This window comes from Notechis scutatus, chromosome 1 (assembly GCF_049901735.1).
Source record: "Notechis scutatus isolate UNSWTSFEM ecotype Mainland chromosome 1, rNotScu1.2, whole genome shotgun sequence".
Taxonomy (NCBI): Eukaryota; Metazoa; Chordata; class Lepidosauria; order Squamata; family Elapidae; genus Notechis; species Notechis scutatus.
Window position 1 is genome coordinate 290,278,675 of NC_142009.1, and position 13,274 is coordinate 290,291,948.

The window sequence follows — 13,274 nt, forward strand, 5'->3', positions numbered from 1 at the left end:
AATGATTGTGAAGGACCCTCTCCCTTTCGGAAAACTGACCATCTTTAGTTCTGTATGGAGTTACACTCCTTCAGAAACAACTGCTGTGCATTTTGGAGGTTGCCTTGAATTAGTGGAGGTAGATGTAGCTGTGATGAAGCAGGCCTTTGGACAAATTCATATTGTATATCAGTTGCACTTGATTCTTGATCAGGAAGCCCTGGTCACAGTCCACTCATGTTTTGGTCACATCACACTTGGACTATTGCAATTTGGTCTACATCAGGATGCCCTTGTGGACCATCCAGAAACTAGAATTAATCAGTAATGTAGTGGTATATAGCCAGGAATGGGACACCATGTAACAACACTACTACATGAGCTAAACTGGTTTCCTGCAGGCTTCTGGGTAGACTTAAGATCATTTCATAGAACAGTGCTATCTAATGGTACTTGCTCTGTCATGATTTCCTACCTTTCAGAACAGCACGTTCTATGATATGTGGATGGCTCTGGTCTTCTGTAAGACTTCAAAAATGTATTTTTCCTTTTGTTCCCCCGCCCTCCGCAAAATACTGGGTTAGTACAATGAATGAGCCTGCTGGAAAATGGATTTGAGATTTTGGATATGTTGAGTGCTTTGGTTTGTGCTATTTTATATTTTGTTGTTTTCATAGTTTATTTTGTTTAGTTTTTAGTCCTAAATTAGCCTCTCAAAATCATTTTGCAAGTTGGGAAGCCATCCAAAACATATGTATGTATAAATCATTGAATCAGCCAATGCCCGTGAGCTATCTGATTAACTGATTTTTACTTTGCAGTAGAAAAATTAAATGGTCCAAGCAGTCATAGCTTTTTGTTCTTTTCTTTAGTTTGACAGAAATAGAACTTAAATACAACTTTTTGAAAAAAGATCCTTATGCTTATGATGATACAGCCACAGCATTTGGCAGAGGTATGGCATTTTATTTAATTTCCAGTGTAATTCCTTAATTGTTGAATAAATGTACCAAGCTACCAATTCAAATTAATTAGCATTTACATTTCATTTAATTACAATACCTAATTTTTCCCCCAGTGATTCCTAAATAAAACCTGCATAATTCCTTAAATGATTAGCAAAAACTGAGCTGTGTAATTGCAGGGCTAATAAGAAAAGTCAATCAGTTGACTTTATTATGTTCCAATTTAAACTTCAAATCTGAGCTGATCAATAATTGTTGTTCTATACACCCATTAACATTAACTTTGTGAATGTTAGTATTTTGTTTTAACTGTTCCAGAGCAGTCCCCATATGGACCCTCACCAATGGGCAGACCTTCATCAGAAACAAGAGCTTTTCTTTCCCCCCCAACCTTATTGGAGGGTCCCTTAAGACTTTCACCTGTGCTTCCAGGTGGAGGAGGAAGAGGTACACTTCTTAAATTTGAAAACTTAATGATTCTGGATTCTCTCTCCTCTTAGTCTATCCCTCCTTTCTTGGTAATAGTTCTTTTCAGATAAATTTGTATTATCTATATAAATGGTCTCTAGCATGGAGCTGAGAGCAGTAATTCCATATGTCCAACTTTCTGTATTACATATTTTTATGGAAAACCTGCAGAGAGAAGGCAGGAGCCTTCATGAAAGCCATTTTTACGCTTGTTCCTGACTGAAACATTTTGTAAATCTTTGATCCACCAGTACTGTGAATCCATTTGCATAAAGATTAGTTTTGAAATTAATTTAGTTTTATAAAGTCCTAAACCAGGGGTGTCCAACCTTGGCAACTTTAAGGCTTGTGGACTTCAGCTCCCAGAATTCCTCAGCCAGCTTTGCTGGCTGAGGAATTCTGGGAGTTGAAGTCCACAAGCCTTAAAGTTGCCAAGGTTGGACACCCCTGTCCTAAACCAATACTGCTTAATCATTAATTAATAAAAAATGGACCAAATGGTAGTCTTTAAAACTAAAATAAGTGAGATGAAAGGAAAAGCAGGCATCATTCTCCTTACGTTACAATAAAATACTGTATGGGTTTTGCCATCTTAGATAGTTGATTGTGGCCTAAAGCTGGCTTTAAAGCTATTATACTTTATTCCAAAACTGCCAGCATAAGACAGTCTGGAATGAACAAATATAATGAAGTAGCTAAGAGATCAACACATACCATGGTTTGAGAATCAGAATAAGATACTCAAACTGTTTGTCTGCTTTTGAACTATAATTAATTAAAAATGAAAAGGTTGAATATAGTTTCAGTTTCTTTTTCCCACCTGTTCAAAACACTTATTTCTAATTTATCCTTCTAAAATAAGAAAAAACTCTTTCAATCTCTTTAAAAGATGTGATGGGTTTCTTGGAGGAGGTTGGGTTTGGGACAGAATTGGGCTCTGAGAGCAATGTTTGTTTGAAAATACGTAGTGATAAAGTTGATGAAAAGACTTCCTTCCTTCCTTCCTTCCTTTACTTTGTAAGACAAATCTTAGTATAATGTGGATTTTGTTTCAGGGTGATGGTGGTGGTTTTCAAAGTAACAGCCTGACATGACTAAACAATTGCACGCCTAAGGCAGAGAATACTAAGGAAATTTTCAGCTTTTGCAGACAAGACAAAACACAATAATAGTTTATTTTAAATTGGAGAATTGGAAGAAGTGTAAGCACAGGCATCTCCTCCCTTAATCTTACCTACACTCCTACTGCATATTGATACAAGTTCTTGCATATTTCCTGTTCATATATAAGCTTAGAGTCAATAGAACAATACAAACATAGGCATTTATAGAAGCAGTGGCAAAGAAAAACACCCTAATGAACTTTATTGATCAAAAGTTTGAGGGTTTAACAGCAATCAAGAACAGTGCCAGATTCAAAGATTCACAGTATTTTTAGAGTTCTAGGCAGTTAACAAAAGTCTTAAGAATTATAAACAGACAGATGTTTCAACAATGCATGTTTATGGTCAGATAAAAGTTTTATCTGAGAGCCAGCTTGGGTAGTGGTTAAGGCATCAGGCTAGAAACTGTGTTCTAGTCCCAATTTAGACACAACGTTCCTTGTGTGACCTTGGGTGAGTCATTTTTTTTCTCTAGCCCTAAGGGGCCAAAAAAGCAAACCACTTCTGAAAAACCTTGCCAAGAAAACTGAAGTGGCTTATTTAGGCAATCTCAAAGAACTGGCCATTATTGATGAAATTTAAAAAAAAACCAGCTGTCTTACTTGAGCTCTGTTTGAATCTCTTCTGAAGTCTGAATCTCTTCTGTCCTGAGGGAAAGATCCTGAGGATGTATTACAGAGGAAAAGGAAGGAGGAAAAAGTAAAGGAAAAGTAAAGGAAGAAAATATGAAGTAAAAAGTAAAGTAAAATATGAATATGATTTTCCTTTTCTAAAATCTAAGATGACCATGAGTAAAGCAAGGGCAAATTAGAAAAGTCTTTACTTCTTAAAGCTGCATTGACATTGTATAACAGAAAAGATACAGGAATATAACATTTCAGTTATAATATTGAAACCAAATAATACTAAAAGAAGAGGTTTGTTAGAGCCATTTACAGACTGCCTTACAGTTAAAGTACACAATATATAAAATATACATCGCTCTACTTTTTAAAACATTTTCTCTTGACTAGTGTTCACTGGCCCAATCCGGATCAGAATGTGTGTAGAAGTGGAAATGCATACCCTTTTTAAAAATTGTATGAAGAGTTCTTTAACGTTTGATGCCAATAACATATGTGAATTTTCTAATTTCAGAGGTTTTACTGCTCTAGATTGGGCCAGTGGGTGTTTGCAGTGGATATAGAAAGTGTCAACCATCCCACTGGCATGTACAGCAAAAGAAACACCTGGGAGTAAAAGTTTACTGACAGTTCCATATAGGCATAGAAGAAGCAAAGCCAGTTCTAAGGTGTTGACGCAAAACACAGCATAGTAAAACCTCCTTTTCTTTCCTAGGCCACCCAGTGTCCACTGTCCACCAATCCAGGTTAAGCATTTTATTTTGGGAAAACAGACTGCAGCTTTCAAAAGTCTTCGGTGTTTGACTTTGGGCTTGTGAGATTTTCTCAAGCTGCAAATCGCTCATGTAAATTCCTTTTCTCCCTTCCAGCTTTCCACACATTCCAATCATATCCATGCCCCCTTCCCTTAGCTTCTTTGCAAAGTTACCACCGGAAAGAAGTGCCTTGCGAGTTTACACACCCATTAAATTGCCAATTTTTTTGAGATGTAAAAAAAAAATAGACTCAGATCAATCCGTTCAGAATTTTTCCACCTTTAACATATAAACTGTATAATTCAATTGAAAAACAAACTGAATTTTTTAGGAAAAAAATACAAAATGTACAACAATGTGATTGCATAAATGAGCATACTCTTAAACTAATACGTCGTTGAAGCATCTTTTGATTTTCTGATAGTATCCAGTCTTTGGGGGGTGGGAGCTTTGGGGCTATCAGCATTGGCACACCTTGCTTTTGGAATCTTTGCCCACTGTGCCTTGCAAAAGCACCCTCAAATCTGTCAGATTGCGAGGGCATCTCCTATTCACAGCCCTCTCCAGGTGACCCCACAGATTTTCAAAGGGATTCAGGTTTGGGCTGTGGCTGGGCCATTCCAAAACTTTGATCTTCTCCTGATGAAGACATTCTTTTGTTGATTTGGAGGTATGCTGTGGGTTGTTGTGTTGAAATGTGAAATTCCTCTTCAGCATTGTAGCAGAGGCCTGATATTTGGAACTGTTTATAATTCTCTCCACCTTGATTAAAGCCCCAATTCTAGCTGAGGAAAACAGTCCCAAAGCATAATGCTGCCACTACGATGCTTCACTGTTGGTTTGATGTACTTTTAGTAATGCGCAATGTCATTTTTGCACCAACAATACTTTTTGGAATCATGGTCAAAAAGTTCAACCTTAGTCTCATAAGACCATAACACATTATTTCTACATGCCTTTATCAGACTTGATGTAGGTTTTTGTGAAATGTATTTTGTGAAAAATAATTTGGGTGATTTTCTTTTTAAGAAAAGGCTTTCATGTTGCCACAGTACATCACAGCCCAGACATATGAAGAATATTGGAGATTGTTGTCACATGTAGTATACAATCAATACCTGCCAGAAATACCTGTAGCTTTTTTAAAGTTAGCAGCCTCCCAGTCCAGTTTTCTTCTTGGTTGTTTTTTCCCCATAAATTTTGGAGGGATATACACTTCTTGGTAATATCACTGTTTTTCTCTACTTGTTGATTATCATCACTATGTTTCATGGAAAATTTGTTTGTACCCTTCTGACGGATACCTTCCAGCATTGAAATCCCTTTGATACTTTGTAAGCTCTTTGCAGATCATGGCTTTTGATTTAAGAGGCAACTGAGTAAATATCAAAAAAATCCTACCAAAACAGCTGAACTTTATATGGGTTTGATCAGTCACTTCAATTGATGGCAGATGTGTACTGACTATTTACCATCGGTTTGAGTGTCATTGGTTCATTCTAAATATAACCACATCCCTACTTATGAGATGGTATATTTATGCAACCATGCTATTGTACTTTTTATTGTTATTTCCCTCTTAAAAGATTTATGTTTCTTTTTCAATTGAATTATAGAGCTTATATGTTATATTAAAGGTCGAACAAATTCTGAACAGATTTTTCTTGGTCTGATATTTTTACATCTCAAAAACCTGGCATTTTAACTAGATTTTCTATATCCACTGTACATCTCGGAGAATTCAAGCTGCATGATACAAATTTTACATAAATATATTATGAGCCAGCTTAAATACCACAACACATTATGTTTTGTTATCCTATTTGTAACTTTAGTGAGATTTTACTTGTGTATTTTAGTAAAATTTATCTTTTTACCTAAACTTGATAAATGAGTAATTTTTATGATAAATATGAGACAACAGACTTACATCAGGGGTGGGATGCTACTGGTTCTGCCCGACTCTGTAGAATCGGTAGCTCTGAAGAGCAGCAGACACCAAACCTGTTCTGTGTCTGCTGCTGTTTGGCCCACCCGCCCACCTGGGCTCTTTCCTGACCTTTATTTCCTGCTTTTTCAACCTCAGCTGCTTTACATGGCACAGCTGAGGCTGAAAAATCAGTAAAAAAGGCTTTTTTCAAATGCTGCACACCTGCGTGCAGTGCTTATCAGATGTCTGGGAGGCACAGCGCGCACTGCGAGCAAAACATAAGTACCGAACCAGTAGTAACATCGGTTTAATCCCACCCCTGACTTAAATGTTTTGAAATGGACATAATATTTATGGACACCATTAATGGACATGGTATTTACTGGTTCAGTTAAGACTATTAGATATTGAGCTAATTGGATCCATGGTAATTTTTTTGATTAGGTTCAAGAGGCCTGGGGAATCCTGGCATAACTGAAGTTGGTAATGAAAGAGGAGAGCTGAACACCAGTAGGTTATCTGATCCACACAGGCCACCTTCTGACACTGGATCTTTGTCACCTCCATGGGATAGAGATCACAGAGTAATCCTCCCTCACCCAGGTAAAAAAAACATGATCTGCCATTCTTTGCTAAATTCAGAAATGAAACTACATTGAAATATTACTGAGATCTACTTTGAAATGGATCTTTGATTTGGTTTCAGTGGATGAATATGTACGAATCATTTGAAGGTGGTATACTCTAAACATTGTTTTTTCCTCAGAATGAATATTTATTGATTTAGATCCCACTTTATTAGTTTTATAAATAATTCAAGGTGGAGAACATACCTAATACATCCCTTTTTTACAGAATTAGCTGATTTAAACATTTTAAGGGGTATATTTTTGGTTCATTTAATCCAAAACTTATATTAGAACCCTAGAACCATTTCCAGATTACATATTTCTGAAAATATACTGTATAAACTACCTTCATAGTACTGATATTCATCTAGCCCATTTTTTAAAAATGGGATGTCCCAGGAATTCCTCAGACTAGTATAGTTGAATCATTTTTCTAGCATCATGTTACATATTAATTTTCCAGTGAAGATATGTTTACAGAGAGAAATCCAAAATTGAACTGGAGAGGAATTTCCTGACCATGAGAGTTATTAAACAGCCTGCTTACTGGAGTTATTGGGGCTCCATTAAAAGACTCTTTCAAACAATAGCTGGATAGCAATTTTTTGTGAGACGGCATAGGCAAGCGGTATGGATTAGAGGACCTCAATTTTCCCTTTCAATCTTATGATTTTATCATTCTATATTAAGTAAGTAATAAGTATTGGATTCCATTAACATTTTCTGGAAGCACGTGCCTCTTACCCATTATAGTTTAACTTGTAAGTACTGTTGCATAAGGAATGTGAAATAAAATAAGCTGTAGGCATTGTTCAGGAATTCTTCTGAAAAAGCTTAATTTTTTTATTAAATAATAGGTCACCTCTATAATGAGCAATCTCTTCCTCCTCGAAGACCAGAAAGATTTTATCCCCATCCTGTAAACTCTGGAAGGCTTTCAGGACCAGCTGAACTAAGAAGTTATAACATGCATTCAGTTGATAAAACAGGTTGGAATTGTAGTGTTTTAAATACTCGAATTTGAAAGTAATTCTTTAGAACCTAGACAAATGCACATTTTGAGGCTTTGGTTCTTCTTCTTAGTAAGATAATCTAAGAATGTTAGTAAGACATCGAGGAATGTTAGTAATACTGTAGGTGTGGTATGTGTTCTGTGCCCTCTGCAGTCCAGCTGTTTCCGATTTCTCACATAGAAAGCAGCAGTGCCAGAAGTTAGGAAACAAGTGAATTTACTTTAAACACTCATCAGATGTGGAAAATAGCTGTGTTGTGAGAATAGGAAATAATGTATCCAACAAATCTTTCTCCCATGCTGCCCCATAACAGCCTTTTCAGCAACCTTGACTGTTCCCTCAGACTGAGTATGTTGCATGGGATGCATAGGACTTTGCATGAAATCAGGTAGAAGAACATAAACAGAATTGAGGCTGAGGGGAAGTTTACTTAGAAAGGAAATATGGAAAAAACAAATGTTTTAAAAACTAAATACAGCCCAATACACTTAACATGATTTCATACTAAATATATATTTAAGACATTTAATCCAACACTAGTAAACATTAGTTATTCAGACTTAGGAACAAATCATAATAAATGATTTCATTTTCTGTAGCTAGCATATTTAAGCAGCATTCTTGATTCTTGCACACTAGCCATACAAGTGTGAAAAAGGAAAGTCTTAAATGTTCTGTGCAGGAATGTTAACATTTATTTATTTTGTATCTATATGGGGTGGTTCATTTTTTTTTAATGCAGAGAAGCATTCATGTTTCTCATTTTGCATTTGTGTTAAATGTGTGAAAACATTGCATTTGACATTGTATCTTGTCTCTATAGCCATCTGGAAGGAATATGTTTGTGAGTCTGCTTAAGGTTAAATATGTATTCCTTTCTTTCACATCCAGATGGACCATCATCTGAAAATAACTTAAGAATGGACTTGAGTAGAGATGAATTAAGAGATCATTCAAATGACAGTGTAAGTAAAACACAGAAAAACTGAGAAAAAAAATTAAATTTGAAAATTGCAGTGCTGGAACTATTTTTGTATAATTTGTATTTTGTATTTATTTTCATTTATATGAATGCTTCCATATTCTGACACTGAATAAATGTTAGTTCAAATAGCGCTTCTATAACTGAATAATTTTATAACTGAAAAAGCAAAAGGAAAGAAAAAACATGAAGTAAAAATAGTTCTTTGATGAGGACTGGGTTGCATTTCCTATAAAGAAAAGGGCTTAGATTCCATCCTTATTTGGTAGTTGTGCTCTCAGAAGAGAAAAGGCAATTTTTTGCTGTTTGTCCCTTTTGAATCAGGGAAAACTGTTCTTGATTGAGGGTACAGATGCAGGGATGGCTTGGGGGCCCAGCGGAAAAGGTGGCTGAATGAAAATCCCACCCTTCACTTAACCCAGAAGTTTTCACTGTACTCTCTCGTTTGTGACCCACTCCATTGTATCTTATTTTAATTAATGTTTTCTCAGTTGAAGCTTATGAATGCATTGTTTTTGGTTTGTGTCTCTGGTTTGGATTCCATTTCTACTCTAGTCTGCTTTCAAAAAGCACATGTAAATGACAGGTGCTTTTCAAAGTTAACTTGCCTACATTTCTTTTTTTACAGAATATGTACCATATACACGATCAGTCTTTTCCTCCTGAAAACGAAACCTTAGGACCAGGAATTGTGCCACCACCACTTCCATTTTTGAGAGGTCCTCTAATGTCAATGGATCCAAGGGGATCTTTCATGAGAAGAGGTCCTCCGTTTCCACCACTACCTCCTAGTTCTGTATATGGTTCACAGGAATATTTTCCAAGGGATTTTGCTGGTTTGCCACATCCTCTATTACCAAGTAAGTAACTAGTTTCTAAATACTAAATAAATTTCTAGTAAAACATTCACAAACCATAATAAATTGAGGCACAGTCCAAGAAGAAATAGATGTATCTGGATCTGATATATCTTTTTCTGTTAGATTTAACAGAACAGTCCAATTTCCTTACTTTTGAGATTTAATACCAGTTAATTTGCCTAATTGCTTCTGATACATGATTTTCTTTCCTAGTTTAAAACTCTTTCCTAAGGCACATTCTTAGATTCTTCGGGAAAGATACCTCCATGTTGTTCCCAGATGCCATGTGCCAGGTCCCTATGCTCTGTCCCAAAGCTGTTTAAGGTGACCCCAGACTATCCAAGAAATGCTATCAAGGTTCCTTCTCCTCCTTGGAGGCTGTGGAGGCCTAGATGGGGGAAAGCCTTGAAGATCTGTTTTTGTTTTGTTACAATGCATTACAAGAGATTTTTGCTAGGAATTTCAGTAATATTATATTGTATTGAATCATACTAATTTGCATTATTTAATGTCTTTGTATTGTTAAAAATCACTTAGAAACAATCATCTTTTAAATCAGATGATGGGTGAGGGGATGGATGGATGGATGGATGGATGGATGGACGGACGGATATGAGAACAGGCAAGTGTAGCAAAATGAATTAAAATACACCTTTGATAAAAGGATCATGAATTCAGACCAAGTTTCAGATTGATGCTTTCTTCATATTCCCTGATTTAATGGGAATTAGAGTTCATTATATTGAGAGAACATCAGTTTGGCAAAAGCAGCTTTGAGAGAGTGAAACATTCAGTTTTAATTTTTCTTTTAATGAGATTTTTTAAAAATGTTGTTTGTTACCAGTTTTGAATTGTATGTACAAATATAACTAGCTTTGCTCTACATTCAAACTAAAAAAGATGTTGATAATTCTCTTTGAACAGTGAGAGGTCCATTTCCTATGAGGCCTTTTTCACAATATCCACCTCCTCCAAGGGCTGGCCTTTTCCCTCCTCCCCCTCCACCACCACTATCTGATAACAGAAATGAGGTTTCTGCTGAGTTAACACAGCTGTCAACTGTATCATCTACAGATAATCGAGAATCACAAGAAGAAACTGGTTGAGTGTCATTTTGTTCTTGACAATTCTCTTGACTGAATTATTTCTTCTCAACTGAAGTAACTTGTTACTTAATCCACTCTATTATTGCTCAAATTGAAGCTGAATAGAGTAATTCTCAGGAGAGTGATCTGTAAATACTGGTTTGACTGTGAATAAATTATAACTGTACAGCAGCAACTTTTAAATATTTTTATTTTGCTTATCTAGATGTAAAATTTAGTCCAATAAGAATTCTCTAGCTGTCTTTTGACTACACCTGGTCTCATAAAAAATTAATGCACGTGAAAATGAATATTATGGTGAAATGCAGGTGTTAAAAAATAAAAAGGTTTTAATAATTTGTAAGATTTTGATTATTTAATAAAAGTCAGTGTCCTCTTTTTTTAAAATCAATTCTGAAAGTATATTCCATGACAATCCTTATAAAGTTTTGTGTAGTTAGTTCTCAAGTTATGACAGTTTGTTTAGCGACCATTCAAAGTTATGACTTATCTGGAAAAAAAGGGAACTAAGATCCAGTTCCAAAGTTCCCCACTGGGAGGGGTACTTTGGACACTTGACAACACAGCTGCATTTACAGTATTTGCAGCATTCCATGGTCACCTGTTTTACGATGATTTTGCCAAAAACTGAAGGATTTTCAGAAACATCAACACCATAGTAAACAGCGAATTTGCTTAATAACTGCTGTATTTGTTTAACAACTGTGACATCCTCTTAATGACTGTCATGAAAATGGCTGCTGCTGCAAAAAAAGTTGTTGAAATATACAACTGTAATGGGCAGGCTCCATTGCAGTTGTATTTCGGGGAGTATCTGCACTGTCTTTCTACTTCATTCTTCAAGATAGTGACTAAATTAGTAGACCAGCAAAATACTGGGGACATAATATATTTAGATTTCAGCAAGGCACTCGACAAAGTAGACCACAACCTACTTCTTAGTAAACTAGAAAAAAGTGGAATAGATAGCACCACCACTAGATGGACTCGCAACTGGCTGACAAACCGTACTCGAGTAGTCCTTAATGGGTCGAAGTCTACATGAAGGGAAGTAAGCAGTGGGGTGCCACAAGGTTCCCTCTTAGGCCCAGTATCTTCAATATCTTAATGACTTAGATGAGGGAACAGAAGGGGAACTTACCAAATTTGCAGATGATACTAAGCTGGCAGGAATAGCTAACACCCAAGAAGATAGATGGATCTTGACAGACTAGAACACTGGGCCATATCTAATAAAATGAAATTCAATGTAGAGAAAAGTAAAGTCCTACACTTAGGCAAGAAAAATAAAAAGTACACATATAGACTGGGTGAAACCTGGCTCAATAGCAGTTACTGTGAGAGGGATCTTGGAGTCTTAATGGACAACCAGCTAAATATGAGCCAGCAGTATGCAGCAGGAGCCAAAAAAGCTAATGCAATCCTAAGTTGTATTAACAGTGATACAATCAAGATCAAGGGAGGTACTACTCTATAAAGCCTTAGTAAGACCACACCTAGAGTACTGCATCCAGTTCTGTTCACCACATTACAAAAAAGATGTTGAGACTCCAGAAAAAGTACAGAGAAGAGCAACCAGGATGTTTAGGGGACTGGAGATTAAAACATACGAAGAACGGTTACAGGAACTGGTTTTGGCTAGTCTAGTAAAGAGAAGGACCAGGGGAGACATGATAGCGGTCTTCCAATATTTGAGGGGCTGCCACAGAGAGGAAGGAGTCAAGGTATTTTCTAAAGCACCTGTAGGCCAGACAAGGAATAATGGATGGAAAGTGAACAAGGAGAGATTTAACCTGGAAACAAGGAGAAACTTTCTGACAGAACAATCAACCAATGGAACAGCTTGCCCTCAGAAGTTGTGGGAGTGCCATCACTTGAGACTTTCAAGAAGAGATTGGACTGCCATCTGTCAGAAATGGTGTAGGGTCTCCCGCTTGATGACCTTCAAGGTCCCTTCCAACTCTTGATTATCTGTTATCTGTTACTGCTATAATAAGTATGTAATAATATCCTACACTAAGACCAGTGTTACCATCTTTTATTCTTAATGTGAACTAAAGCTTTATGGACAGGCATGTTACTTCAAGAATTTGGGAGGTTCATTGCATTGCTCAAGAAATAATGCCTTTTTAATAATCAAAAGGATGATAGCTTAATCTTATTCCTTCTGATGCCTTGCAGCTTATGAACTGCTTTTTGAAATTTGAAGCATATAATTTTGCATTGCAGTATATAAAAATTAACACTATTTCTATTTTTAATTTATACATTAAAATTGTTGGCTCACTTTTCTTTGAGTTCAGGGTGATAACGTATACATAGCTCTTGTTCCTTCATTTTTTTGATCACAACAATCCTGCTAGATAGTTTGGATTAAGGAAGAATAATTGCTTCAAAGTCTCCAAGTGAAGTTGGGAGAGCCCTTGATGCCCTTGAAGGCCAGAGACTGGGGGCGCAACTCACTTCTGGGAGCAAGATGTTCCACAGGGTGAGAGCAACAGCAAAGAAGGCACTCTTCCTAGACCCTGCCAGTTGAAAATCTTTAACTGACAGCATCTGAAACATATCCTCCCTTGTTAAGTTAAATGCAGGTAGTTAAATGCAACATCATATTACCATAACTTGCAGCTTCCTGCTTACTTCCCCACTGACTTTGTCAGAAGCTGGCAGTGAAAGTTGCAAATGTCAATCATATAACTGCGGGCTGCTGTGACCATTGAAAATGTATGCAGGTTGCCAAGCGCACACATTGTAAGATGCCGATGTGCAAAGCATTCTTGACTTAATCACTAGAGATGGAA

The 13,274-nt window shown here is 36.5% G+C and overlaps 1 protein-coding gene across 4 annotated transcripts in view; it reads left to right on the forward strand.

The window, feature by feature from the left end:
- MIA2 (MIA SH3 domain ER export factor 2) overlaps nucleotides 1-10,816 on the forward strand; it is a 62,015-nt gene extending 51,199 nt beyond the window's left edge. For 2 of the 4 annotated variants that reach the window (XM_087951857.1, XM_087951858.1), the window contains exons 24-30: nucleotides 852-934; nucleotides 1,263-1,391; nucleotides 6,328-6,486; nucleotides 7,370-7,501; nucleotides 8,417-8,490; nucleotides 9,136-9,367; nucleotides 10,292-10,816. In XM_087951857.1, the coding sequence (XP_087807983.1) occupies nucleotides 852-934; nucleotides 1,263-1,391; nucleotides 6,328-6,486; nucleotides 7,370-7,501; nucleotides 8,417-8,490; nucleotides 9,136-9,367; nucleotides 10,292-10,473 (991 nt within the window). In that variant the 3' untranslated portion in view covers nucleotides 10,474-10,816. The remainder of the gene's footprint in view (nucleotides 1-851; nucleotides 935-1,262; nucleotides 1,392-6,327; nucleotides 6,487-7,369; nucleotides 7,502-8,416; nucleotides 8,491-9,135; nucleotides 9,368-10,291) is intronic. The other 2 variants (XM_087951859.1, XM_087951860.1) reach the window with 1 other exon arrangement.
- Nucleotides 10,817-13,274: the final 2,458 nt, after the last annotated feature.